The sequence below is a fragment of the Haliaeetus albicilla genome, chromosome 2 (genome assembly GCF_947461875.1).
Source record: "Haliaeetus albicilla chromosome 2, bHalAlb1.1, whole genome shotgun sequence".
Classification (NCBI taxonomy): domain Eukaryota; kingdom Metazoa; phylum Chordata; class Aves; order Accipitriformes; family Accipitridae; genus Haliaeetus; species Haliaeetus albicilla.
Window position 1 is genome coordinate 80,383,420 of NC_091484.1, and position 27,628 is coordinate 80,411,047.

A 27,628-nucleotide genomic window follows, 5' to 3' on the forward strand; every position below is an offset into this window, starting at 1 on the left:
CCGTCCCCCCGCATTAAATGGTGACACTTCTGCCGTCTCCTCTGTGGCTCCTGCAGCCAGCAGCCCTGGTGGGTGCCGGGGAGGACTGGGAAGGGCCACACAGCTCAGCTGGGTTGGCCCCTGGGGCGCAGGGCAGGCGGTGGGCAGGGGATGGATAGGTTGGGCAGGCTGCTGCCTGCAACCGTGGGGGTCCTGCGGCTTGGCCCCTCCCGACTGGCAGCAACCCTGCCTGTGCTGCGCTCCCCGCTGGGCACACGGCACTCATCAGAGCAGACGGACCCTGACATGTCTTACTTTCCGTGCCAGGCAGCTTCTCGGCTCAGGCAGCCCATTGCCACCGTGCCGTGAAGCGGCACCTGAGGGGCCAAGGCAGGAGAGGGGCTGCAAACACCGCGGAGCCGCTTCCATCACCTCTGTGCTGGCACTGAGCCCACCATGGGGCCTGCGGCACTGCCTGGCATGTCAACACCGAGCCCTCGCTGCTGAGTGACATGGTGACCTTCCCCATGTGTCCCCCTGGGCTGATGGTGATCCCCACCACTGCCACCACCGTGCTGCACCCCACGGCTGCTGGCGGGAGCTCCCTGGCCCATGGTGGGGACAGGAAAAGGGACAGGACTGCTCAGAGTCAGCAGCCCCGTGGCCGCTCTTAAGGGATGTCAGGAGCCACAGTCCCCCGTTGCCCCAGCCAGCACCCTCCTGCACAGCCACTGGAGCCCAGTACAGACCAGTACAGTCTATAAGGGATGTCAGGAGCTGCTGTCCCCAGTTGCCTCAGCCAGGACCCTCCATCCCAGCCACTGGAGACCAGCCCAGTGCCTGGGGTCTCTGCCCCGGCTGGGGCACATGGCTGCCGCCTCCCTCATTGTGGGTTCAGCCAGCAGCAAAGCTGAGCTTGTGTCCCAGAGACGCAGGGACATGACACACACAGTGCACTCCCCTGACCCTGCACGTCCGCCCCCTGCACCCCCCCCCAGTTACAGCCCAATCAGCTGCAAAGTCCTGGTTGCCGCCATTGCCTGGTGCGGCTTCGCCCATTTGCTTCTGGTTATTGTCTTTGTTAGTGCTAATTGGGCAGGGTTTGGGACTCCCTGTCCTTGTCCGCCCAGCCAAGGCAAGAATCCTGCGGATGCCAGTGTGCCGCTGGCTGGGTGCCACGCATGGGGCCAGGCTGTCCCCGCACCCTCCCATTCTGCACCCCCCCTCCCCTCGCCACCAGTTTTGGGGTGTGCTGGGCAGGATGGCAGGGGCTGGGGGCGAGGGGAAGCGCTCCCTGGGGAGGCAGGTCCAGCTGCGGGCAGAGGCAAGCAGCATCAGCTGCGGGGGGGAAGGAGGAATGTGAGCAGGGGCCGAGCAGGAGGGGATCATCCTGGTGACCCCTGTCCCCATGCTGGGGGGTCCGTGGGGCGCTGTGTGTGCGTGGGTCTGTGTTTGCAGCCGCGCATGCTGGCACCAGTGGTACATGAGGTCAGGCTGGGTCCTGGCCGCACTGACGAGGGGACACCTTGGGAGGAGAGGTGCCCGGGGTGGGCTGGGACGGGTACCCCACCCTGAGCAGTACAGGAGCTGGGCCAGTGTGGGAGCAGCATCCCCAGCGCCAGGGTCATCCTGTCAGAGGGTCATCCACCACGCTCCCCCTCCACAAACGCACCCACTCCCTCTGGCTCGCTGCCTTTATTTGGTGGCTTGGCAAAGAGGGGGGGGCAGGTGCCCCAAGAAGCAGTTTGGGGGTGCATGGGGGCTGAGCTTGCACAGCCACAGGCTTGCTTGTGCCCTGAGTGGGGGGCACAGGCCCCCTGGCTGCCTCAGGGCTGGGAGGGGGCAGGTGGGCCCTACGGCACAGCCTGGGGGTGGCCGGACCCCCGTCTCTCTCCTGGCGTGGGGCTGTGCCCAGCCACTGGCACCGCTCCTTGCTGCACCGTCCAGGTGCTCAGCGCTTCCTGCAAGACACGGTGGGGTTTGCTGGGGGGTTCCCACGATGGCCGGGGTCCCCGTCCCCATGTCTCGCTGCTGCCAGCGGATGGGGATCCTGCTGGAGTTCTGCCATTACCTGCCACCGCAGCAGGATGCTGCCGGGGGGCCTCATGGGCTGGGCCGGTTCCTTGTCCTCCCTCCTGGCTCTCCCCTGCGGGAGCAAGCACAGCATCACGCCAAGCCCCGGGTGATGGGGAGGCCTGGGGCCAGCCTGGCCAGGGGGGGACAACATGTGGCCAGGGGCTGCCTGCTGGCAGGCCTGGGTAGGGTGACCCCCGTGGCAGCTCCAGGGCTGGGGGCCGGCACCGCCTGGTGCGTTGCGGCACCTCTGGACCTTTCACCCTCTTCCACTGGCTCCGTACGCACCCGCCTGCCCGGCTGAACCTCATCATCCTCCCCGGCATGCCGGGATGTTGACTGCGACTCCTGCGGGGAGAGACATGGGTGCAGGAACGGCCGGTGCCGCGGGGCCGTCAGACACCATTGGGGTGACACCGAGGAGTTGGCAGCACCAAGTTTCCTCCTCTCCCCACACGCCGCTTGCCCCGGCCCCCACAGCGGCCACCTCAGCAGTGCGGTGTGGCCGCAGCCTGGTACTGCCCGCTCACCTCGCTCAGGACGGAGAAGCACCCCGAGCAGGGTCTGTGGGGCCGGCGCCGGCCCCCGCTGCTCATCCCCTGCAGAGGGAAGGGTTGTTACTGGTTCTGCTGGAACCCATTGCTGCCCAGGGCCGCTTTGGTGCCTGCGTAAGCACCCCCAAGTCTGGGCTGGGTGGTGGGAGTGCGGGCAGGGAGGTGCGGGCAGGGAGCACCCTGGGGAGCAGGAGGCAAGGGAGAAATGGCCGGCTAGCCCCCTTTGCTGCCATGCCGGGATGGGGACAGGATTGCTTCCATGCCCAGCAGTGCCCAGACCCTCCCCAGCTTCCCCTGGTCCATCCCTGCTCAGGTACCTGATCCCTGGCCATGTTTTGGGCTGTGTTTTGGAAACAACATGCTCCCACCCTCCTTCCCTATCCCCAGCCACTCCCCTGCTTTTCATTGGCACAGTGAAGCCACCATCTTGTGCTGCAGCCCCCGTCCTCCCCTGCAGCGGCTGGACCACCCGCATCCACTGCCTCCCTCCTCCCCTGCTCAGCCACTTGCCGCCCCCCTGACGAAATGTTTGCTGGTTGTGCAAGCGCTGCGGCTGCAAGAGGGGCCCTGGCAGAGCACGCAGCCCCCAGGATGCCTGCAGAGTGTGGCCCCCCCGCACTGTGGCGTTGGCCCTCGGGGTGAGGGGCTTGGCTGGACCTCCGTGCCCCAAGCCCATCCTCAGCCCCACCAGTGCCCAGGGTGGCACAGGGAATAGGGAGGGGGGGAAAGCTGCTCTCCCGGGATTTGGCCTCTCCCCACACAGGGGGCTCAGTGCAGGGTGCTGGTGACAGAGCAGCCGGTGTCCCTGTGGTGCCAGAGCCATGCCATGCTGTGCTGTGCCATGCCAGGGGAGGTTTTCCCTCCCCACGATGCTCTCCATGCAGTCTCCCCTCTCCTGGCCTCCGTTATTCCCCAGCTTGAACTCCCCTCCGCACACAACCAACCTCTCTCCCCCGTGCGACCTTCTTCGAGTCACCGTGGTCAGCTCGGGCCACGGCCACAAGGACCACAGTGGCAGCGAAGCCACAGAGCAGCCACAGCCTCATGGCGCTGCGTAGGGGCACGGCTGCCCAACTCAGGCTGTCCCAGTGCCGCCGTGTGCTCCCCGCCTGGACCTTGGCCCCTGTTATCAGCGGTGGAGGCTGCTCCGGGGCGCCCAGCCCAGCGTCCAGCTGCCCACCGCGGTCGATCAGAGTGAGCTGTCACCGCAGGACGCCAGGGAGAGCAAGGGACCTCAGTGGGGCCAGAGGGACAGGCAGGTGTGGGCAGCACCGTCATTTGTGGACAAGGGATGGGGCAGATCCCCCTCTGCAACACCAAAAGTTGGGTTGGGATGGGTGGGAGGAAACATCTCCCCAAAATTGGTGTCTTGGGACACCTCCTCTTCCTCCATCCACCTCCTCATCCCATCTGCAATCCCCGGCATCAATAAAGTGGGGTCCTGGAGCAGCTGCAGGTGCCAGGGGAACCCCGAGTTCCCCTGAGAACTGCTCTGCACTTGCTGGTGCTGGGATGTGAATGCTACAGGCAGAATAAAGAGTACCACCAGCAAGGGGAATTAAAGAGAGGTGTCGTGGTTTAACCCCAGCCAGCAGCTAAGCACCACGCAGCTGCTCACTCACCCCTGCCCTCCCAGTGGGATGGGGGAGAGAATCGGGGGGGGGGGGAGTAAAACTCATGGGTTGAGATAAGAACAGTTTAATAGAACAGAAAGAAAGAAAATAATAATGATAATAATAACAATAATAAGATGACACTAATAATAACAAAAGAATTGGACTATACAAAACAAGTGATGCACAATGCAATTGCTCACCACTTGCCAATCGATGCCCAGTTAGTTCCTGAGCAGCGATTCCCCCCCCCCGCCCCAGGCCAAGTCCCCCCAGTTTATATACTGGGCATGACGTTACATGATGCGGAATATTCCTTTGGCCAGTTGGGGTCAGCTGCCCTGGCTGTTCCCCCTCCAAAGTCCTTGTGCCCCTCCAGCCTTCTTGCTGGCTGGGCATGAGAAGCTGAAGAATCCTTGACTTAGACTAAACATTACTTAGTGACAACTGAAAACATCAGTGTGTTATCAACATTCTTTTCATACTGAACCCAAAACAGCACTATACCAGCTACTAGGAAGAAAGTTAACTCTATCCCAGCTGAAACCAGGACAAGAGGGTAAATTGAGAAAACAACTCACATATCATGGACAAGAGAATTGAATTAAGGAAGAACCACACACAGGAGACAAGGGATCTTTAGAAAGTTTGTCTATACTACAGAAAACAAAATCCAGAGAAGTGGTTACACGGCAGCCAGCACAGAGAGCTGCCAAGAGACCAGCTGGAAAACAGGAGCACCGGCCTTGGTGTGCGACACTGGGGAACTGGGCAAATAAGTCAGACAAATCCCTGAGCCTGGAGGTCTCATTGCATTCGATCTAAGATTGATCGTAGCAAGAAACCGTCGATTTTGTAATTATCCGGAGAATCAACTACTTTTTAGATAAAAAGGAGGCTGCAGGTGTTCCTCCCACCCCGGCAGGACCTCGGGGGTCACTGGCTCCTGCCAAACGGGCACCGCGCGCTCCTTCGCCGGCGGAGGCCCAGAGCGGGACGGGGGGGATGGGGAATGGCGCTGCTCCGGGGGGGACGGGCAGGGAACGGGCCCGGGGAGGGAACGGCGGCCGCGGGCCCGGTCGGAGCCGCCTCGCCCGCTTGCCCGGAAGCAGCAGGCCGCGTCCCGCGTTACCACGGCAACGGAAAGGGCGCGCCCCGAGCATTGTAAACATCCGCACGCACTTCCGGTGAAGAGCCACGCCTTCCTTCCGCCCGCCCCTTCCCCCGACGCGCGGCTGGGTCCCGTGACCCGGAAGCCGTAAAGTTCTCCCGGAACTCCTTGCGCCGCCACGCCCCGCGTGACGCCCGCCGGCCGCGCGATTGGCTACCCTCACCGGCGCCGCCATTTTGTGGCGGCCGCCGGGATTGGCGCAGCGCCCCACGTGATCCCGCCGTCGGGCGGTGAAGCAGCCGCTTCCGGGGGCCGGGCCGGGCCGGGCCAAACCCCGCTCTGCCCGTGGGCCGGTGTCAGCTGGCCTGCCGGGAGCCACGTCGTCCGCCCGCCCGTCCTGTCCCTGAGCGTTGCCTCGGTGGCCGGGTCGTTCAGGAGGCGCATGTGGAGAGAACCGTCTCCTTCACGTTTCACTGAGGTTGGAAAAGGCCGTTCGGATCATCGAGTCCAGCCATTAACCTAACATTGCCAGATCCACCACTAAACCATGTCCCTAAGCGCCACATCTACATGTCTTTTAAATATACGCCCAGGGATGGTGACTCAACCCCTTCCCTGGGCAGCCTGTTCCAGTGCTTGACAGCTCTTTCGGTGAAAAATTTTTTCCTAATCTCCAATCCAAACCTCCCTGACACAACTTGAGGCTGTTTCTTCTTATCGCTTGTTACTTGTGAGAAGCGACCGACCCCCACCTCACTACAGCCTCCTTTCAGGTAGCTGTAGAGACCGATAAGGTCTCCCCTCAGCCTCCTTTTCTCCAGACTAAACAGCCCCAGTTCCCTCAGCCGCTTGTCCTAAGACTTGTGCTCCAGACCCTTCACCAACTTGGATGCCCTTTTCTGGACATGCTCCAGCACCTCAATGTCTTTCTTGTAGTGAGGGGCCCAAAACTGAACACTACTCGAGGTGCGGCCTCACCAGTGCTGAGTACAGGGGAACAATCATGTCCCTGCTCCTGCTGGCCACACTGTTTCTGATACAAAATACTACAAATTCATGCCAGTTTTGCTACCCTTATACCCAAATTTGGCCTTTCTGATATTACCAGAGTAATCTCAGCCTTGCCTGGAATGAGTGTTGTGGTTCCATGGGCACTGTTGCTCTTGCAAGACTCTTCTCTCCAGAAGGTCCCAGACTTCACTTCCCTCCCCTGGGGGTTCAGCTCCCCCCTGACTACCAGCGAAGCCCAGCCGGCACTGCCTGCACATGCTGCCGCTTCCCTCGCCAGTGTCCTTCACATCCACCAATTCCTCCTGGCATCTCCTGTGGTTGAATTCAGGGAGCTTCACCTCCTGGTCAGGGACCAATCTTCTGCTAGCAGCCGTAACAGCATCCCCCGTACAGACATCTGCTGAACAGTGCTTTTTTTCAGTAATTTTAGAAAGAGAATGCTGCAGGGTTCTGCACAGTACATCCCTGCCTGCTTCTATAAGTGATAGCTGGAAAGTCTCATCAAAAACCAAAGTCCCCCTTTAATATTGTACCCTAAAAATTTCTCTTCATATTCTTTGCTTAAATTAATAGTGGGGAAAGCCGGGCACACTGCCTGCATCCGGCAGAGCAAAGCACTAACGGCAGCCAAGTTCAGTGCCCCAACAACCCCGGGGGATTCCTCCCTGCCTGGGCCCAGTGAGCGGCTGCTCCTTTGTTTGCGAGCGCAGCCCGCATGCAGATGGACAGACCTGAAAGTGTGACAACATGGACAGTAATTTAATATAGTTTAATGAGAAGATGGGGAAGACCGCAGTGACCAGGCACCACCCAGCCAGAAAACCTACTGACCAGCTGCCTGCTCACACGCAGCTGCCCATCCTTCCCCTTTTGCCCCGTTTTCCCATGCTTCCTCCTTTTATCCACACTGATCCTTCCCCTTTCCCTTAGCCTTTTCCCTGAAGCCTTCCAGAGAATCCCAGTTTCCCCAGCAGGTGCCCCATACTGAGTTTTATACCCACTAATCCGCTCCGTACACCTTTCACAGCATTTCTTCTCTTAAATCACTTCAGTGGGTTTTGCTGGAGGGAAGAAGGTCCCAACTGTTCACCTCGAACACCCAGGAGTTGCTGCTGACCTTCTGCTGACGATCAGCTGTCTATCTGAATGATGATGGGCCAGATATCCTTACACTGAGAGTAGCCACCGAGCTCAAAGTTATGGCATACGGAGTCCAACATGTGGTTGACAGTCCGCATCACCATTTTATATGCGTCATGCAGTGATATGTAATTTGAATTAACAAGTTCATGTCCTCCAACATTTTCCTTAGCATCAGGGCTCTGGATCAGCTGTGTCCTCTGTGTCTCGCAGTGTACGTACACCTTGGGGTGTGTCGCTTCCCTCTTCACCTCCGCAGCAGCATTTGAGGGTGGGGGTGCAGCCATGGGTTCAAAAGACACCACAGGGGCATGAAGTGGTTCTGATGTGCCCCCTTGCGACAGCACAATCTCCTGTTTTGCAGGAGGACAAAATGCCCCACACATCCCCTTCGTGGGGTCGTCTTCTGCCTTAGCAGGAGGGACAGCGGGTTCAGAAAGACAGCTGGCACTAGAAGAACCCTGGGGAAATTCTAACGTCTTGTTGGCGCAAGGCTTGGAAGGCCACATAATTCGCTTGGCTTTCCTGATGATTCGCCCTATTTGGGATTTTCGCTTTGCCAGCTTGTGAAGCACGGCCCGAGCCTTACCAGTAAGATGAACAATTTTATTAACTCTGCCCCGATAACAAATCCTTTGCATGTGACAGTATTCATGGTCCTTAAGTGCCAAGACACCAGCCTGGCGGTTCCTGCAGTAGTCGTGTTCTCTCAGAGGAGATGGATGTGGGGTGCAACACAAGAGCTGTGTCTCACTCACCACACAGTAACAGTGGTCTTTCAAAATAGTCTCATTCAAATCCTCGACAGACAGTTTCCTCTTTCTCTGGAGAAATGTCACTTCTCTCAAAGCGCATCGACTCTTCTGGGCATTCCTTTGAAACCTCTTCCTACGGCTACGACGCAGGCGCTTCTGAGGATCTGCCTTTTTGTTTTGCTGTTCCATCACCGGACGAAGTGGGGATCCTCTGCTTTGTGTCACATTTGCCTTGACCCCTTGTTTATCCTCTACTTCTCCCTCTTTCCCAGGCAAGAAAACCATCTGTGCCTGGTCTCCACTTTCCACTGCCTCCACTCCTCTGCTGGCTGCCTCTGCCGGCAGCTCGCTCCTATCCCCGAGACACTTGAACTTGTTCAGCAGTCTTCTACACCGGAGACGCCACTGCACACACCGTCCTCCTGCTGAGAGAGGGTTGGGAAGAGTTTGCCTTCTTCCTGGCTGGGACATTGTGATGGCGACAGGGAGAGAGGGACCATGATGAAGGAACGGGGGAGATGCTGACAGCCAGTGAGAAAAATCCATTCTTCCCAGTTCAGGGGCTGCCTGGGCTCCACATCCTTGACCTCTGCCTGGGTAGGCAGGAGAGTCAAGCCCTGCCCAGGGATGCTGCCTGCACAGGGGTGGGAGGAGCCCTAGCAGTGATGACCAGGTGCAGCACAGGCAGCTGGGGACAGGGATGGGGCTGGAGCCCACCTCGGGCTCTTTGCTCCAGAGCCTGGTGGTGAGGAAGCGGGGGCACCAGGACTCACCACAGCAGGGGGTCTGCATCCTCTCCTCCAGCGCATGGCGTCCACCAGCACCAGGCCACCAGCCTGAGGGAGGCTCCTCCAGCCAGCTCACGTCCCCATCGTGTCCTGCAGGGAAACCAGACAGATGTCACCTTCCCGGCAGAAGAAGCCCTTCTGCTCCACAGCCACAGGGCCAGAGGAGGAAGCCCGGTCCACCGCCAGCAGCCAGAAAGCCACAACCCTGCTCATGGGTGACTGAAAGAGGGAAGGATTCTCGGCGGGTTGAGGGGTACAAGCAGCAGCAGATCAGCAACGTCTCTGCGGAGCTGCAGCCTTTGCACGGGGAGGCAGGCAGCCTGTTTCCCTTTGACGTTGCTGCTGCCCTGTGCGGGGAGGGCTGCAGGGCGAGAGGGAAATGGGGGAGACGCCTCAAAACAGGCAGTGAGGAGGGGAGGGATTTGGACAGGAGGACAAGTGGGAACCCCAGAGACACGCTGGTCACAGCTACAGAGAAGAGTTTGGGGCGGCCTTTGGAACATGCCACCGCTCCCTGTCAAGGTAAGTGGTCCTATGGGGGTTGGGTTGTTCCTGCTCACCTGGAGAGGGGCTGTCGGGTCCATCCCACCTCACTGGGCTCTGTGGTGTGCAGACCCATGGCTCTTCCCCATGCTCTATCCGGTATAAAACGTCAGGTTTGGGGCCTGGGTAGCCTGGGGGGTGGAGCAGAGCATGTTGTTCTAGTACAAACTGTGGAATACATTGTTAACAGGACAAAATAAAGGTCTTCTCTGTGACACCCCAGGCTGCACTTCACCGTGACCAGAAAAGCCCAAGCAGAAACAACACCGAAACATGGAAAAAAGCAAGAGAGACATCGGAGCTGCTGCCAGAGATTAATTTATTCACAAAGACAAGGGCAGAGCCCTGATGGGAGTATGGGAACCAACTCCCAGCCCCGCTGACAGGCTTTCCCAGCAAGGGATTATCTGCTGCTCATCCTAGAAGCAGCTCCAGGGCATGGGATGTCCTCCTAGGTGCCCAGCTCAGACCCTTTATGCAGGTAAACAGAGATGTCCATCCTGTCTTGGTGGCAGCAGGCAAGTCCTCTGAAGGGACCTTACTCATTCAGGGAACTCTACTGTCCTCTGATGGGTGCGTTCCCCTGCGCCTTGCCTAGTATGTGCTACTCCTGCCCCGCTGCAGCTTGAGCACCCAGGGGAGGGGACAGAGTCATTGGCCCATGGCCATGACCCCCTGCCAGGTCCCCGCCTGACCTCAGGGCGGGCAGCTCGCCTGCAGTTACATTTTCAGAGGCAGTCACCAGCTCAAAGAGACCCAAATACTGTGTTTTTCCAACACTAAACTCCCCCAGGACTGCAGGTGCTTGGAGCAGTTATCCCAACCCTGTAGCCATAGTTCAAAACACACTGATCAGCCCCACAAAGCACTGGAAGCAGCATGGTTCTGATGGAGTCAAATATGACAGAAGCCCCCCCACCCCAGCCGTGCCCCCCTCCCGGATGACGTCTGAGCCCCGGAGTTAAAACCGCAGGTTACCCAGGGATGTCAAGAGCTTGTAGTTGTCCAGCATGACGGTGCGGTACAGATCCCTCTGCCCTGTTGCAATGGCGTCCCACTCTGCACGGCTCAGATAGACAGCAACGTCCTCAAAGGTCACCGGTTCCTGCCACACAAGGATTGCATGCGTGGAGGCCCACAGCCACGGGGAAGAAGGGTTTCGTATAGGTTTTATTTTCCAGGCGCTATTTCCACCCCCAGGAGAGCCACGAGAATGTGAGATTTAAAGCACCAATGCACAATGCTTCCCCAGGAGGCCATGCACCCGGGGGGGGTGGGGGAATTATGGCTTTTCAGAAAATGACATCTTAGGGAGATGTTGCCTGGCACTCGGGTCTCTTCTCAGGGCAGCCCGTGATGCACCCAGCAGCCAGAGCAACCCACAGTGACCCCGCACGGCCTGGCCCGCCAATGCCCAAGGGACAGCCGCCCCATCGGGCAGGTAGGAAGGGGCTCTGGTTTCGCTCAGCCACGTGGCTGTGGAAAGAGAGGGACGACAGGGGTGGCTGGGGGGGGGCGGCAAGGTCACGGGGGGGCTGGGGGGGGCAGAGGGGTGCGCAGTAGCAGGAGGGGCTGGGGAGGGGATGTGTTGGGGGGGCTGGGGGGGAAAATGTGACGGGGAGGGGAATGTTGGGGGGGGGAGGAAGTCAGAAGAGTCATGATGGCGGCTGCGGGGGGGCAGAGAAGCAGGAGCCCCCCCCGAGAGGCCTGAGGGGGATTGGGGGGGCGTGTGCAGAGCCGGGCAACGAGGGACCCGGTGGTGGGGAGGGCGGTCCGGGCCACCCTCCGCCAGGGCCCGGCTCCTACCTGCGTCTGCCCCGCCATGGCGCCCGGGAGGAGGCGGGTGGCCTGCTCCCCGCCGGGCCGCCGCTCGGGGCCTCAGAGCGGCGCTTCCGGTGCGCCAGCCACCCACAAGGCTCCGTGCCGGAAGTAGGCCGCGTGACGTACGCCTTCCCCTCCCCCCCCCGGCACAAACGGCGCGGGCCGCTTCTCCCGCCGTCACTCCCCCACGCGCTTCCGGCCGGAGCCACGCCTCTTCCGGGAAAAGAAAAGGTGGCCGCTGCCGACCGGAAAGTGCGGTCGAGTGCCCACGTGACCCGCCCCAGCTTCCCAAAGGGGCGGGGCCGGGCCGCGCTCGGCCGGATGAGCGCGGTGATGGCGGCGCCGCCATTTTGAGCGCTGCGCCTGCCTCGCCCCTCACGTGATTGGCAGCGGCGCCACCATTGGTCTGTCGGGGCGGCTTCCGGTGCGGCCTCCTCGGCTTGTGTGCCCGCCCCGCTCAGAGGCCCGGTGGGATTTACCTCGTTGCTTATTATTTAGTAATCATGGTCTACAGTAATTATTGCTAATTATTTCTTTATGGTGAACACCCTCAGAACGTTTGCGGATGACACCGAGCTGGGTGGGAGTGTTGATCTGCCAGAGGGTAGGAAGGCTCTACAGAGGGATCTGGACAGGCTGGATCGATGGGCCGAGGCCAATTGTATGAGGTTCAACAAGGCTCAGCGTCGGGTCCTGCACTTGGGTCACAGCAACACCATGCAGCGCTACAGGCTTGGGGAAGAGTGGCTGAAAAGCTGCCGAGCAGAGAAAGACCTGGGGGTGGTGGTTGACAGCCGGCTGAATATGAGCCAGCAGTGTGCCCAGGTGGCCAAGAAGGCTGATGGCATCCTGGCCTGTATCAGAAATCATGTGGCCAGCAGGACTAGGGAAGTGATTGTCCCCCTGTACTTGGCACTGGTGAGGCCGCACCTTGAGTACTGTGTTCAGTTTTGGCCCCTCACTGCAGGAAAGACATTGGGGTGCTGGAGCGTGTCCAGAGAAGGGCAACAAAGCTGGTGAAGGGTCTAGAGAACAAGTCTTATGAGGGGCAGCTGGGGGAACTGGGGTTGTTTTGCCTCCAGGCTCAGGAAGGCAGGCACAGCTCCCAAGCACAACCCCTGCATGCAACAGGATCCCGGCAAGGCCAGGGAGGTGTGGGGGCTCACCTTGCCCCACCACTAGTGCCTGCTGAGCCATGGTGATGCTTTCACCTTAAGAAACCTCACTGATGGGGGGGTCTCCACCCATAATCACAGAATCACAGAACCATTGAGGTTGGAAAAGACTGCTAGTCCAACCATTAACCTAACACTGCCAGATCCACCACTAAACCATGTCCCTAAGTGCCATGTCTACACGTCTTTTAAATATACCCCCAGGGATGGTGACTCAACCCCTTCCCTGGGCAGCCTGTTTCAGTGCTTGACAGCCCTTTCAGTGAAGAAGTTTTTCCTAATCTCCAAACTAAACCTCCCCTGGCACAACTTGAGGCTGTTTCCTCTAGTCCCATCACTTGTTACTTGGGAAAAGAGACCGATCCCCACCTCGCTACAACCTCCTTTCAGCTAGCTGTAGAGGGCGATAAGGTCTCCCCTCAGCCTCCTCTTCTCCAGGCTAAACAACCCCGGTTCCCTCAGCCACTCTCTACATGAACACAGAACTCTTTGCCTCCTCCTCCTCCTTCACTAGGTTTTCCAGTTAATTTTCAGGTGAAGTTTACATAGGTTGCAGAGATATCTCAGTGTGAGGATGGTTTTGCAGCATCCACTGGTTACACAGGGGCAGTGGAAAGGATCCAGTCGCCCTCCTATTCCCTCTGCTCTGGGAATTGGGCCATGTTCTCTGCTTATGCCTTATTGACAGCTCTGTCTGTGCCGTAGCCCCTGCTGCACAGCAACTCTTTATCCCTGTCACAGCAGGACCATGACTGGGTGCCGGTGGCAGGGGACTGGAGCATCCCCGCAGTGCCAAGCTCCATCCCTAGTTCCACGGGGGATGGTGTTTAATGGCTACACCCTCTTCTTTCCATCTGCGCCCCACTCGGCCCCTTCCTTGGGTCCCCTAATACACAATTGCCACCAGCTCAGCCTTCAGGGAGCAGCCACTAGATGGACCTCAGGATTCAGTGTTTTCACACGGGAAATGAGAGCGTTTTCGAGTGCCCAGCATTACCGGAGGTGCAGCTACTTCATGAATAGCCTTTATATTCTGGTGTGTGGACGCCCAACCTGGCAACTTTGAAGGCAAAACTTGTTCTAGTAAAAGCCTCTTCAGTCCTTTGAGCCAGGAAAATTGGCAGCCCTGCTCTTGTGTGGAGGAGGAAGACAGAGCTGATGTGTTGGCTGTGGGCACAGAGCAGTGGGGACAAGAAGTACCCAACTAAAAACGCATCCCATAGGGAGGAGGTGATATTTTTCCATACTTTCCCATTTCTGTGATTATTGTGCAGTTTCTGCTGTTAGAGAGCAGAACTGGCTCCTCAGTGACAGCCGATACAAGGCTGTTTGTTCAGCACAGCTGATTTGCAATTCAGAGAAATCTCTTCCCACACACATTCTCTCTAACATGCCCTGCCACACTTCACAGGCAATGGTTAAATTCCAGCCATTGTATCTGGAGAAGAAACCATAACCATCAGAAGCTGCAACATTGAAACTCCAGGACAAAATGCACAGGTGCCTTTGGTAAATTGTTTTAAATTCTGCTGCTATTATTCCAGGGGAAAAAAACCAAAAAAGGTTGTAATACCTGCTTTTAGGGTGTGGGTTATGATTTCCATGAACAAGGCTTGGGCAATGTTTCTTTCCAAATGAGAACTGAAAGTCAATAAAGATGGAAATTTTAATTGCATTTCCATAATGGTAGTTTAACAAACTTCAAGTTTGTCTGTACTGGTAGTACACACCAGGTCATTACAGGAACATCAACTTCTCGTGGTTATCTGCACCCTACAAATATCTGGGGCAAAAGAATGTGTTGTGGTTTAACCCCAGCCAGCAACTAAGCACCACACAGCTGCTCACTCACTCCCCCCCGCCCCGCATTGGGATGGAGGAGAGAATCCGGGAAAAAAAGAGTAAAACTCGTTGGCTGAGATAAGAACAGTTTAATAGAACAGAAAGAAAGAAAATAATATTGATAACAGTAACAATAATAAAATGACAATAATAATAATAAAAAAAGAATTGGAACATACAAAACAAGTGACGCACAATGCAATTGCTCACCACTCACTGACTGATGCCCAGTTAGTTCCCAAGCAGTGATCCCCCTCCCCCCGGCCAAATCCCCCCAGTTTATACCCTGGCAATGATGTTACATGGTATGCAATACCCCTTTGGCCAGTTGGGGTCAGCTGTCCTGCCTGTGTCCCATCCCAACTCCTTGTGCCCCTCCAGCCTCCCTGCTGGCTGGGCACAAGAAGCTGAAAAATCCTTGACTTAGACTAAACACTACTTAGCGACTACTGAAAGCATCAGTGTGTTATCAACATTCTTCTCATACTGAATCCAAAACATAGCACTATACCAGCTACTAAGAAGACAATTAACTCTATCCCAGCCAAAACCAGGACAAAACGAAAAAGCAGTTCTCTGTCCTGCTTGAATGTTTTTAGAAGGAAATTAATTTATTTTAACTCCAATGTACTTTCTAAAGCTATTTCCCTCTAAATTTGTCATATAAGTCTTCCACATACTTTCTGATTATTTAAGCCATTTTTAATTCTTTGTTTTGCAGAAAGAAAATTGGAATAGAATAGAAATAGAATAGTTCTGTTGGAAGGGACCTACAAAGATCATCTAGTCCAACTGCCTGACCACTTCAGGGCTGACCATATCTTTCAGGGTTTAGAAATGCAATACTTGTCCCAGTTTTTTGTTTTAATTATGGTTTGTTCTGTCTGTTAGTTTTATGATGGCATTTCCCAGTTGTGACAAGGGCTGTAACTGGTTCCATATACAACTGTTTTTCACTGTGATGCTGAGCCCCGGGAGGCTCAGGCGGCGGAGGGCAATCAGTCCCTGCTCCCCAGGGAGCAGAGGAGTTTCAGCCCTGTGAACTCAGCAGGCACTGCACTGGGGGGTGGGGGGTGGGGGTGTGTGTTCTGGGCCACAGCAGAGGAAGGGCATCCCCCCTCTCAGAAGACCTGGGCAATGTGGGCTGTTTAGGGAGGGTGGGCCGCGGGTGAGGAGGGGGAGCTGCCCTTTGTGCAAAAGCCAAGGTTATCTGTGCTTCCTTTCGCCTGCCCTGAGCTTCGTTATCTGCAATGCCCAGAGCTCACTGCATCCACGGAAAAAGCCGGTTCATGGGACCTTTGGTAGAAGGCTCACACCCTGGGCTGCTTTCCTGCTGAGCCACTGGGCTGGACTTTCCCTGTGTGGTGGGTTGACTCTGGCTAGACACCAGGTGCCCGCCAAAGCTGCTCTATCACTACCCTCCTCAGCTAGACAGGGGAGAGAAAATATAACGAAAGGCTTGTGGGTCGAGATAAGGACAGGGAGAGATCACTCACTAATTACAGTCACAGGCAAAACAGACTCGACTTCGGGAAAATTAATTTAATTTATTACCAATCAAATCAGAGCAGGGTAATGAGAAATAAAACCAAATCTTAAAACACCTTCCCCCCACCCCTCCCTTCTTCCCAGGCACAGCTTCACTCCCGAATTCTCTACCTCCTCCCCACAGCAGCGCAGGGGGGGTGGGGAATGGGGGTTGGGGTCAGTTCATCAGACCTTGTCTCTGCCGCTCCTTCTTCCTCAGGGGCAGGACTCCACATTCTTCCCCTGCTCCAGTGTGGGGTCCCTCCCATGGGAGACAGTCCTTCATGAACTTCTCCAGCGTGGGTCCTTCCCATGTGCTGGAGTTCTTCACAAACTGCTGCAGCATGGGTCCCCCGCAGGGTCACAAGTCCTGCCAGGAGCCTGCTCCAGCGTGGTCTTCCCACGGGGTCACAGCCTCCCTCAGGCATCCCCCTGCTCCGGCATGGGGTCCTCCCTGGGCTGCAGGTGGATATCTGCTCCACCATGGACCTCCATGGACTGCAGGGGGACAGCCTGCCTCACCATGGTCTTCTCCATGGGCTGCAGGGGAATCTCTGCTCTGGCACCTGGAGCACCTCCTCCCCCTCCTTCTTCACTGACCTGGGGTTCTGCAGGGTTGTTTCTCTTACATGTTCTCACTCCTCTCTCCGGCTGCAGTTTCTGTCCCACAGCAACTTTTCCCCCTTCTTAAATCTGTTATCCCAGAGGCGCTACCACTGTTGCTGATGGGCTTGGCCTTGGCCAGCAGCAGGTCCATCTTAGAGCTGGCTGGCATTGGCTCCATGGGACATGGGGGAAGCTTCTAGCAGCTTCTCACAGAAGCCACCCCTGTAGCCCCCCTGCTACTGAAACCTTGTCATGCAAACCCAATATACCCTGGCTCAAGAGGCATCTCCAGCACGAGCATCAGGCAGCTCCAGTGCTGTTCCTGGAGCCACTGCAGGCAGTGGCCCCAGCCATGGCCCCGCACAGACCCATCACTTTCCCACTCTGCAGCAGATCCCTGTGGAAGGACCCCCTCTTTTACCCTGGTGCTTTGCTGATGCTCTGAGCTCTGTGGAGCCTTTTGCTGACCTTCAAGGCATCTGCGGCTGTGACGAGTTGCTGTAATGAAACTGCATTGCACGGGAAATCCAGATGAGCTGGCCTGGACCTGGGAGGAGTTTGCTGTCATCTCCCATGCTCATATCCCTAGGACCAGCACTGCAGGACAGAGCTGAAAGCCCCAAGACAGCAGGGAGACACCCCAGTGCCACAGGCATTGATGGAAAGGCCCTGCCAGACTGCCCAGACTGTCTGCGTGGGTCTTCCCTCATCTCTATTTTCACTGACCTGGGGAGGAAAACAAAATGTCCCCTGCCTGGCTGACTCCAGCTGCAGCTCCCTGATGGACACCAGTGGCAGGAGGAGGGTGACAGGTCCCAACACCGTGCCCTGGGGCAGGCACCGCTTTGGTCTGAGGAACAGGACAGGTCCCACAGCCGCCCTCGCACACCTGGCCCGGCAGAGAAGGTCTTTTGCCATTTCTCCTCTTCCTTCCAAACCAGCCTTTGTGTCTCCATCACACATGACAAGCAAGCATTCGGTGGCGTCTCCAAGAGCAGTGGCAGCAGCAACTGCGTGCACAGCAGTAAATCAGGGTGCCTGGGGCTGCACATGGCACTGCGGTGGGATGGTGCCAGGCCAGGCATGGCGGGTTTGAAGTATTTTAGTTTATAATCTCCCTCGGAAATATGTGGTCATTACATGAGGACTCCTGGGGCTGGAGAGTGGCATGTGTCCATGGAGCAGAGAGCTCTGTGTGCCAGATGGATGTGGACACGCTGGAGCGGGTCCAACAAAGACAACTGGGACATTGAAACATCTGACAGATGGGGAGAGGCTGGGAGAGTTGGGACCATTCAGCCTGGAGAAGAGGATGTTGAGGGGGAATCCTCTCCTCACCTGATGGAGACCAAGTGGTGTCCGGTGCCAGGACGAGAGGTGATGGGCACAGACAGAAATGTGAAATTCCATTTAAACTTCAGGAAACTTTTTCACTGTGAGTGTGACTGAGCACTGGCACAGGCTGCCCGGAAAGGTGGTGGAGTCTCCATCCTTAGAGGTGTCCAAAACCCAACTGGACATGGTCCTGGGCAACCAGCTCTGGGGGGGGACCCTGCTTGAGCAGGGCTTGGACTAGATGATCTCCAAAGGTCCCTGCCAGCCTTGATGTTCCTGTGACTCTGTGATTCATCGCTACCACAAAATAAGGAAATCAGGAAAAATAAGGAAAATCAGGGAAAACAGAGGAAGAACAAGGAGAATTATCCCACAACCCACAATTATCCTGCATGGCATAGCTCTGGACCACTCCCTCATTTTCCTCTCTGCTTTGTACCTCCCCATGTGATACTCCACTTTCTCTTCCATTAAACTGGCCTCCAGGTACACGTTGTTGCTCTACCACTCACCCCCATTCTCCTGCACCACGTGGCAGACCATCCCCATCAGCTTGGTGACCTGCTGGTCCTGTTCAGCACCAACTGCTCTGTTGTTGAAGCCGCAGTACCTGCTCCCACAGCGCAGGATCAGGTCCTGGAGCGCTCCGTTGCTGCAATACTGCAGGTAATTGTGCAGCGACCTCCCTGCCAGGTCTTCTGCATGAGTAACATGATCATGTACTTCAAAACATCAACTCCAAAAATGTCCTGCAGTCTCTGTACAGCCTCCTTGTCCTCCTTGATGGATTGGCCCAGATTGGTTCCCAGCAGCAGCACATGGGGGCCTGGGGAGGACAGCCTGATGCAATGAGTAATTTCTTTGTACACCTCACAGATGGCAGCCTTTGGATCAAAAATATCAGCTGTGTCAGTGACCGTGATGTCCTCACCATCGCAGCACCCTTGTGCTTGCACACAGCTAACTATCACCAGCTCGGTCGCAAACTTGAACAGGCATTCTCCGAGGAGGGTGTTGCTGGTGGCACTTTTCCCTGCCCCACTCTTCCCAACCAGGAGGAGCCTCATCCCCAAGCCCTTGCCTTCCCTGGGCAGCATGGGAATGAGAGCACGCTGGATGGCCACAGCCACGCTGCACGGACAAAAGCAGACATACACAACTCCTGTTAGCACCACCGTGCTGCCTGTGCCAGGTCCCTGGGGTGTCCGCATGGGCTGTCCCCCCAGGAGACCATCCTTGGGGCTGCCTGGGGGGCTGGGGACACCAGTAACATCCTCCAGACACCTTTGAAGTGCTCTCTCGCACAGCCTGGCCTCCCGCTCAGGTCTTCCTGCCTGCAAAACAGGCACTGCACCAGGTTTGTGCAGGCAGGAGTTCAGCAGGGACAAACCAGCTCCCTCCCTGCACGGCTCTTCTGGCTGCCCGGGCATGCCTGGACTCCCTTCCTCCCCTCAAAAAAACCTTCCAGCTAGCATAAAACCTCACACATCTCCCTCCCCTGCCCCTCGAGCCTGGTACCTTCATGATGCCTGGCTGGAGCCAGTGCCAAGGCAAGAGTTCCCCCCTGCAGCCGCAGAGCTCGTCCCTTCTCCTGTTGCCTCTCTGCTAGTGCACAGAATGAGGCCGGACGGGGTCTTGTTCTGCCCATGGCAGCAAGGCTTGGCCCAGGGCTCAGGCTCCTTCCTGGGCGAGCAGGCGGAGAGCTGGGGGGTGGCAGAGACCATGTCCCCTTGGAGACTCTCAGAGCCACCGGGAATTGCTCGTGCACAGAGCGGCAGCAGCAATGGCAGTGGCCGCCTGTGGCAAAGTCTTTATGCTGCAGCTGGGGCAGCATGCAGACCCTTCGCAGCACCGGCCTCTCCCCACGGCATGAGGCTATGGGGTGTTGAAATGCTGCCTGTGCTGTGGGAAGATGGGCCCTAAAAAGGCATAGCTGGAGTGCACAGCAGACGGGGGGAAGACTCACCAGAGTCCCCCCCTTCCTGCCTGCCCCTCGCCTCACCCCATATTGCGACCCCGCACTGACCACAAACCTCCCACCCGCGGCCGCACATCTGACATTTACAATTAGAAGCAGAAGCTGCAGGGTGGGCAGGACTGGTGTGCCCTGGAGTCCTGGGTCACTCCTGGTACCTCTGCATGCTGGCGTCGGTGCCTGTGCAGCGCTCCTGGTACTTTTGCATGCCACCATTGGTGCCTGTGCCATACTCCCAGTGCCACAGCAAGTGCCAGCCCCAGCTACAGGCTGCAGCAGTTCCTGGGCGCAGCCCAGGCTGGCTGAGGCCACCACAGCCCTGCTGTCCTTGGAGCCATACCCCAAGGGGTGGGCTGCTCTGGGATGATGCCCTGAAGAAGGGATGCTCTGTGCAGTGTGCCCTGGTGCCCACAGGGGTGGGAGTGGACGGGGGGCACTTTGCTACGGGAGCACTTTGGGTGAGTGGAAAGCAGGATGGGTGAAAACAGGAGCCTGTGATGGTGCTCCCACGGGGCTGCCCTGCGAGAGCTTCTCTGGCACGAGTCCCCCATGGAACGGGGGGTCCTGCATGTCCCTGGCGGTCAAGCGGTGCTGCTGTGGGGCCGGGGTGTGCCACTCCAGCACGGCTCTGCCAGGCAGCCACCGCATGCCAGCTGGCTCACAGCCTGACGTCTCCCCAAGGGACCCATTTCCCACTGTGGAGGATACATGCTCGGCCTCGGGCACCGCTGGGGGCTCTGGGTGCCACCTCCGTTTGTGGGGTCTCACATGTCCTGGACCCCCCCCCCTCCGGGTGCTCCCAGCCACCTGTGGCTCCACTGGCCTGGCAGGGTGTGGGTGCCGCGGCCAGGTGCAGCAAAAGCACTAAACCACACCGAAACAGGGAAGAGTCCAAGTTTCAGCTTCTGGTACTGGAAATTAAGGGGGTGGGAAGGAGAAAGCGAGACGTTGCCCATGCACGGGATCCCAGTGTGGCCGTGCCGGGGCAGTGACGTCCTGCTAGTGGGGCAGGTGTCCTGTCCTGTGACACCGGGGTTTCCCCTGAAGCCTCCCTGGGGTCTCAGATGTTTGTGACTTCTGCTGCCAGGCACTGTTGCCCCATTCCCATCCACGCAGGCATGGCCAAGGATCCAGCAACTCCAGAGATCAAGGGCCACACGGTCCCAGAGAACCAGAGATCCCAGAGACTTCAGGAACCCCAGGACACGGGGCTGCCCCTGACACATGTGCACAACCTGGGGTGTGTGGGGGCCCTGCTCCACTGGTGATTTTTCCCCACTGGCAGTGTGAGTGCTCTGCACAGGGAGCTGCGTGAGGGTGGGCATTGCGCAAAGGGGAACCACTGATGTAAAACCAGCAAGGGTGGCAGGGCAGAGTCCAGCAGCGACAAGGGACAGGACAGGGACAGGAGACGCTGGGCTGGGGCCGTACCAGGATGGCGACCGTGCTGCCTGGGTTTGTGGGGCAGAGACAACCATAAGGCACTGGGACGTGATGGAAGGGAAGCCTTGTGCCCACCACAGCCCACATGTCAGGAGCAGAACTTCAGCCACGCTCCCCACACTGGCAGCAAACGCTCCATGCCGGCCATGTAAGCCACTCCAGGAACCTGCTCCGGCACATTATCGTCAAAATGCCAGCGATGAACGGTGCTCTGGCAGCGCCAAGAACAAGGTTTTCTTGGGTGCTTGGCAGCACCTGGGGCAGGGTGCTTGGGGGCTGGCAGTGATGGCCAAGCTCATGGCACAGCTCAGGCTCACCACACTGGCCAGCATGCCTGGCCTGAGCCCGTGTAGTGGTCCCCAAGCTCATGTAGAGCTTGCATTGGGGTTTTCTTTGCTCCTGGCCACTGCTTGTCCCAGTTATGTGCAGCACATGCTCCACTGATCCCCGGTGCAGGATCCATCCGAGCCCCACAGCAGCGACAGCCGCTGAGCCGGGCAAGGAGAGCCTAGGGTGGGCGCCTGTGAGGGGCTTGCTGTAGAGGGTGAGCCGGGGTCTCGCTCCACCACTGTCCCACCAGCATGTGGATTCTTTGGCAACCTGGAGAGCATAGAAAAGTGAGTGGGAGACAGGAGCAAACTCCGCTGCAGCTGGCACAATGCTCAAACGCCCACTCATGAGAGAGAAACCCCCCCAAGCCGTGCTGGAGAGGAAGGAGCCATGTGGAGCCGGTGCCTTGCAGAGCAAGGCCATGTGGCCGTGGCCCGTTGCTTGCCAGCAGCATGGAGCTGGTCATGCTGGTGTCCGAGCAGCTCCGTCCTCGGCAAGGGGTGGCCTTGATGTGCCCTCGCAGCTGCTGCGGCTGTTCCCCAGGCCCCCAGCCCCAGCAGAGCACCCCCCCCGACGTGCAACACCCAGAGCCTTCACTTAAACACGGTTCCTGGCTTGACTGCACATTGTGAACCACAAATATGGAATGTAACTTGGGGTTTTTTGCTAAATACGTGTTCTCATGTTTGCACTTGCTCTCCAGGAGACCCTGGCTGGGTAAGAGCACCAGCAGGAAGGCTGGGATGGCTCCCCCAGCTCTGCCCTGCATGCCCAGCCTGGAGACAGGCTGACCCAGGGAGTGCGGGGACCCAGCAGGCCTCCCCATGCTCCACAAGCTTCCAGCGAGAGGGAGACGCGGGATATTCCAGGCTTTAATTCATTTAATGATACACATCAAAGTACCTGCATTTCCACACAGCAGCGGCAAAGGAAGCGACGGGGGGACGGGGCAGCGCGGGGGGTCCCTGTGCAGGCACCCGCATGGGGCTTCGCTTCTCGTCCGGAGCCGAGGGGAAGCTTGCGGGCAGCGCGGCGCTGGCCAGCAACCCGCAGCCGCTGGAGCCGAGCCCGGCTGGCAGCCCATGCCGAGACGGCCCTGTGCAGAGTGACAAGTTTGGGGGAAAAACATCCCTGGGTTTCGAAAATGCATTTCTGCTGCTCCGGCTTGTTGTTGCCCACATGGAGCATCCTGCCTGGGGATGGGCAGCGCTGCCAATGCTGCTGCCTGTGTGGGGCGAAGGCCAGAGTGTCGCAAAGTGCCACATGTCCCTCTTGCAGGGACGCTCACCCTGGACACTTGTCCTGGAGCCTGTGGCTGGCCCAGGGCGTCACACAAGGGGTGACACGAGGATGCGGGAGGGGGTCTGCAGGAGGGAGCCCTGGCCCAGGTCCCTCAGGATTCGGCAGCAACTGGGACATCGCTGACACCGGGAGCCAGGACCGTGCCATGCGCTGGTCCCTGCCTGCAGCCGCACATGCCCAGCGTGGCAGAGAAGGGTGGTATTCCCATCCCAGCTGTGGCTCACCTCTCCCAGCCAGGCTCTGGCTCTCCACCGCGGTTCGGTGTCAGCATGTCTCCGGACCGGAGCCTTCCCACCCATCAGGCACTCATGGTCCTCCCCGCCGCCCCAACCCCGCACCTTCCTGGCCAGGTGCTCCCCGCTGCCTCCGGGTCGTCCTTCAGCTCCTTGCTGCTGGCACCGCACCAGGACCTCTGCGCTGCCTGGGCCGGGAGTCTCTGCCTTGCCGCAGCGGGGTGCAGCCCCCCGCCTCACCGCAGTCACTCCTCCGTGCTGGAGCTGCTGCCGGTGGGGAAGCAGTCTCCACCCTCGAGCTTTGTGTTTTATTTTATTTTTATTTCGCATGATTTCTGCACCACTGGGGGCTCTCCGCGCAGCCGGGGCAAGCCGCTGCCTCCTCCTCTTCATGTTCCTCTCCCCAGTGGGGCCCACGGCAGCGTGGTGGTGCGGCTCCTTCCCTGTGAAAGGCGGTGTGCGGCCGGCGGCTGGTGGCTGCTGAGATCCGGCTCCGCTCTGGCAGTCGCAGCAGTCATTCCCTGGGCGAGCAAGCACAGCAGAAGTTACCCCACGCCAGCACCCGGCACACGGGCCATGCTGGGTGGTGAACGGGTTCACGGCACCGGACCACAGCCACACCAGCCAAGGCAGGGCAGGGGGACGTGTGAGGATGCCTTGGGGAAAACTCCCTCCTCCTCCTCCTCCATGGTCTCTCGCCCTGGCCTGGGGGCTTTAAGCTGCAGCATGAGGCTGTGCGGCTGCGGTGCCGGGCGAGGGGGAGGAAGGGCTCCCAGGGAACCACGCGGACTGTGCGAGGCTCCTCCTGGCGTGGGGGACGGGAGGGCCCAAGGCTTCTGGTGCTGGTAGGACCAGCCTCGTGACCATCAGGAGAAAAACCCCAGCAGAAGGATGAGGGGCAGGAAGCGGGTGAGGAGCACAGCCAGAGGGGTTCCCAGGCCAAGCCAGGCTGCTGGCACCCCGTCATTCTGGGCATGGCTGAATGTGTGGCCAGGCTGGGCTGTGCGCCCCAAGCAGGCGTGCCGGTGGCTCCCTGTGCCATGCCGACAGGGCTGTCCCGTGCCCCAAAACCCTGGGGAAGCGTCCAGTGACCCCCAACTCCCCTGGGACAGAATTTTCCATTGCAGGAGGGAGTGTGAGCGGGGCACCAGGTGCTCCTGCAGCACCCTGGGGGGAAACCGGCTGGGGGGGGACACAGGAGGAGAACCCCGGCGGGGCAGCCCCAAAGGCGGGGGGGGCACAGGCACTGCTGGGACCTGTGGTTGGAGGAAGGCCGGCATGGGCAGGGGGTGCTGAGGCGGGGAGGGGGGGGCTCACGTGAGGGCGGTCTCGGCCCCGTGGGTGCGCTGGTGCGCGGTGAGGTTGACCTTCTGGGCGAAGCTCTCGCCGCACTGGGCGCAGGCGAAGGGGGTCTCGCCGGCGTGGGTGCGCCGGTGGATCTTCAGGGAGCCCTTTTGGCTGAAGGTCTTGCCGCAGTCGGGGCAGGCGAAGGGCCGCTCCCCGCCGTGGCTGCGCTGGTGGGCAGCCAGGCTGCTCCTGCAGCTGAAGCCCTTCCCGCACTGGGCGCAGGCGAAGGGGCCGCCAGCTGCCTCAGGCAGCTCTGGCGAGCGGCTGCCGCCGGGCTGGACCTCAGCGGCAGTGCCGGGCCGGTCCTCGGCGTGGGTGCGCTGGTGGTTGAGGAGGAAGCGCTGCTCGCGGAAGCGCTTCCCGCAGCGCTGGCAGGAGAAGGGCTTCTCGCCGCTGTGGATGCGCTGGTGGGTGAGCAGGTTCTGCTTGAGGCTGAAGCTCTTCTGGCAGACGCCGCACTGGTAGGGACGCTCCCCGGTGTGGATGCGTTGGTGGATGATGAGGTTGTGCTTGAGGCTGAAGGCTTTGCCGCACTCGGCGCAGATGAAGGTGCGTTCCCCGGCGTGGTGCTTCTGGTGCCGGGCGAGGCTGGGCTGCTGGCCGAAGCATTCCCCGCAGAGGATGCACTTGAACTCCTTCTCCGCCTCCTCCTCCGCCTGGCTGTGGATCACCAGCGCCTTCTCATCCCCCAGGCCCTCCTCGCCGCCCGGGAAGGCGAAGGGGTTCTCGCCCGCGGGCGAAGCCAGGTCCGTCATGGGCGCCCGCTGCCCGGCTCACGGCACCCGCATCCCTGGGGAGCGCAGACAGGGAGGGCTGCAGCTCCCGGCACCAGCACCCGGCACCTCTGGGAACCGGTCGGACCGGGCTGTGCCGGGGCTGCCAGCACCCGCCGAACCCCTCGGGTGCTCCCCCCGCCAAACACCCACTGCCCCCCCTCCCCCCCGTGCCCCGGTAAGGGGGTTGTGGCATCTCATGGCCCTGGGCCGGTTGGGTGGGCGGCTGTCCCATGGGCTGGGGGGGGGGGGGGTTGCCCGGAGGGGCCGGGCCTAGGCTGGGGGGGGGGGCCAAAAGCGGCCTCGGGAGGGAGCCGGGCTGCACCGCAGTGCGCCGGGCCGAGCCGAGCCGGGCCGAGCCGAGCCGCCCTTACCTGCACCGCGGGTACGGCCCCGGCCCGGCCTGACGCTGGGCCCGGCCCGCTCTGGGGCTCCCCCGGCGCATCCCGACCCGGCGGATCCCACGCGTGTCCGCGGCGCTTCCTGCGCGGGGGTAGCGGGGCCGGGCCGGGCCGGGCCGGAGCCGCGGCGGAGCCGGGCAGGGTCCGTCCGGGGCGCAGGGGAGTCCCCGGCCCCGCTCCCCGCGCCCCCCCGCCCCGGGGCTCCCCAGTGCCGCCCCTCGCCCACAGCGCGTCGTCCCCGTCCCCGTCCCCCCCCGGCGCTGACCTGCCCGAGCCGCCGCCGCGCCGCGTCCCGCCGGCCCCGCCCGGCCCCTCCCGCCCCGCTGACGCACCGGCGCCCGCCCGCGCCCGTCACCCCGGCCTTGCGGCGGCTCCGCCCGAGGGGGGGGCCGGAGGGGCGGCACAGCCGGGCACGGCAGCGGCGGCAGCAGCAGCATCCCCCCCACGGCCCCGGGCAGCATCGCCCCCGGGCTGGGGCCCGGCAGGACGCCCACCCTACCTGGGGACAACCTGCCCCCCCCCCCCCGCCGTGAAGGATGCTCGCCCCCAACCCGTGGCAACGTCACTCCCCACCCCCGGGCCCAGGATTTGGCGCAAATTGTCCCAAAACCAGAGGAACCAGCCTGGCTGCCCGAGCCGGGGTTCGGGAGCGGGAATGGCGGGTCTGGCGGGACGGGGAGCGCCGGGGGTCCAAACCGGCGGGGTCCCACACCGTGGCCCCGGTCGGGCCCTGGCGCTGCCGCCGGCACACGGAGCGGTTGCGTGGCCTCGGTGCAGCCGGTGTGCGTTTGCCACAGGACAACAACCAAAGCCCCCCGGGGCCTGCCCCCTAGACCCCCTCCCCATGCCCAGCAGCTGGGGCCAGGGCTGCTCAGCCACATGCCCAGCCGGCGGCACACGGTGCCCACGGTGTGCTGAGCACACGGGCGGTGAGCCCACGGGTGACTCCGGCGGGCAGCAAGGCCGCCAATCGCCTGCACCACGATTCGGGGGCATTTGCACAGGGAGGAGCACCCCCCACACTGGCTGGGCTTCCCGGGTGCGCGCGGTGCTGCCGCCGTGGCCGAGGCACCCTCGTCTGACACACGGCGAGGCCATTGCAGCTGGCTCCGGGGCCAGGACACGCTGCTGGTGCTGAGTCACGCCGGCCTGCATGGAAACAGTGGCTTCTCCCAGACCGGGATGGGCTTGTGTGTGCCGGGCACGGCCATGCAGCCCGTGCCAGCGGGCAGCTGCCCGCCGGCAGGACTGAGGGGCCCCAAAACATCCCCCCCAGTGCAGGGAGCTGTGGCCGGATAGTGCCGGAGTGAGAGCCACCGGCCATCCTCAGGAGCGCCGGGCTGTGTTTTGGTGGCAGCACAGCAGATGTGACAGTGACTCTGGCACAAAGCCGGCTGTGCCACCAGTCCCCGAGCCGTCCCTGCCGAGCCACGGGCTGCCTGTGACTGCAGTGGGTGCTGCGGCGCAGACCTCATCGCAGCAGAGCCCAGCACCCCGCCTGCAGCACCAGGGCTGCCCTTTGCAGCCCCTTGCAGGGATGTCATGGGGAAAGGAGCAGCCAAGCCCATGGTCAGGCACCGTGGGCCGTGTAGCGCCCGGCTTGGGGGCCACGCTGGTCCTGAGCTCCCGCCGCAACTGGGGACGAGGCGTTTCTGCCCGTTGTGGTCCCGTGGCACTCCCAGCTGCCGCAGCGGAGCAGCCAGCACTGCCGGGAGCTCACACGTGCCACGAGCACCTCCAGGCCGTAACCAAGCCCAGCGCTGCGCAGACCGATGTGTCCTGGAGAGTTTCAGCGGCCGCAGAGCGCGTTGGAGGGCACCGGGCCTGGCACAGGCAAGGTGGCACGGCCGGGGCCAGCCCTGGGCACCCGCCAGCCATGCTCGGCGCAGCAGCTCTCTGCAGGCTGCAGCTTGCCAGCGCTTGGCAGTCGGGCAGCACGCTCGGTTAGGAC

At 60.2% G+C, this 27,628-nt stretch overlaps 3 protein-coding genes across 5 annotated transcripts; all 3 read right to left on the reverse strand.

Annotated features, from left to right (window-relative positions):
- Positions 1–7,095: 7,095 nt before the first annotated feature.
- LOC104311224 (uncharacterized) lies at positions 7,096–11,523 on the reverse strand. 2 transcript variants are annotated; one of them, XM_069778512.1, is made up of 5 exons: positions 11,374–11,523; positions 10,546–10,672; positions 9,585–9,698; positions 9,010–9,114; positions 7,096–8,658 (listed from the first exon to the last, which is right to left on the reverse strand). In XM_069778512.1, the coding sequence occupies exons 1-5, from the start codon at positions 11,389–11,391 to the stop codon at positions 7,472–7,474; spliced, it is 1,551 nt and encodes a 516-aa protein (XP_069634613.1). In that variant the 5' UTR covers positions 11,392–11,523; the 3' UTR covers positions 7,096–7,471. The 2 variants fall into 2 exon arrangements, with proteins under 2 accessions (XP_069634613.1, XP_069634612.1); XM_069778511.1 differs by having other exon boundaries at positions 7,096–8,661.
- Positions 11,524–17,974: 6,451 nt separating this feature from the next.
- LOC104313888 (GTPase IMAP family member 1-like) lies at positions 17,975–21,439 on the reverse strand. The gene is given in 4 exon segments (XM_009913077.2): positions 17,975–18,170; positions 18,386–18,583; positions 18,586–18,954; positions 21,424–21,439. Coding segments are annotated over 4 exon segments (723 nt in total). The 3' UTR covers positions 17,975–18,030.
- A 1,045-nt stretch (positions 21,440–22,484) lies between these two features.
- LOC138684508 (zinc finger protein 300) lies at positions 22,485–26,023 on the reverse strand. Of its 2 annotated transcripts, none has more exons than XM_069778522.1 (3): positions 25,943–26,023; positions 24,474–25,293; positions 22,485–23,677 (listed from the first exon to the last, which is right to left on the reverse strand). In XM_069778522.1, the coding sequence occupies exons 2-3, from the start codon at positions 25,256–25,258 to the stop codon at positions 23,671–23,673; spliced, it is 792 nt and encodes a 263-aa protein (XP_069634623.1). In that variant the 5' UTR covers positions 25,259–25,293; positions 25,943–26,023; the 3' UTR covers positions 22,485–23,670. The 2 variants fall into 2 exon arrangements, with proteins under 2 accessions (XP_069634623.1, XP_069634624.1); XM_069778523.1 differs by lacking the exon at positions 25,943–26,023 and adding an exon at positions 25,651–25,862.
- Positions 26,024–27,628: the final 1,605 nt, after the last annotated feature.

Bases quoted from the DNA above. Each gene is read 5' to 3' on its own strand.
- LOC104311224 (XM_069778511.1), bottom strand. The intron at 9,115-9,584 runs GTGAGCAGGAAC...GTTTCCCTGCAG, and splicing joins ACCCGACAGCCCCTCTCCAG to GACACGATGGGGACGTGAGC. The intron at 8,662-9,009 runs GTGAGTCCTGGT...ACCCTCTCTCAG, and splicing joins GATGCAGACCCCCTGCTGTG to CAGGAGGACGGTGTGTGCAG.
- LOC138684508 (XM_069778522.1), bottom strand. From the start codon at position 25,258: ATGACGGACCTGGCTTCGCCCGCGGGCGAGAACCCCTTCGCCTTCCCG.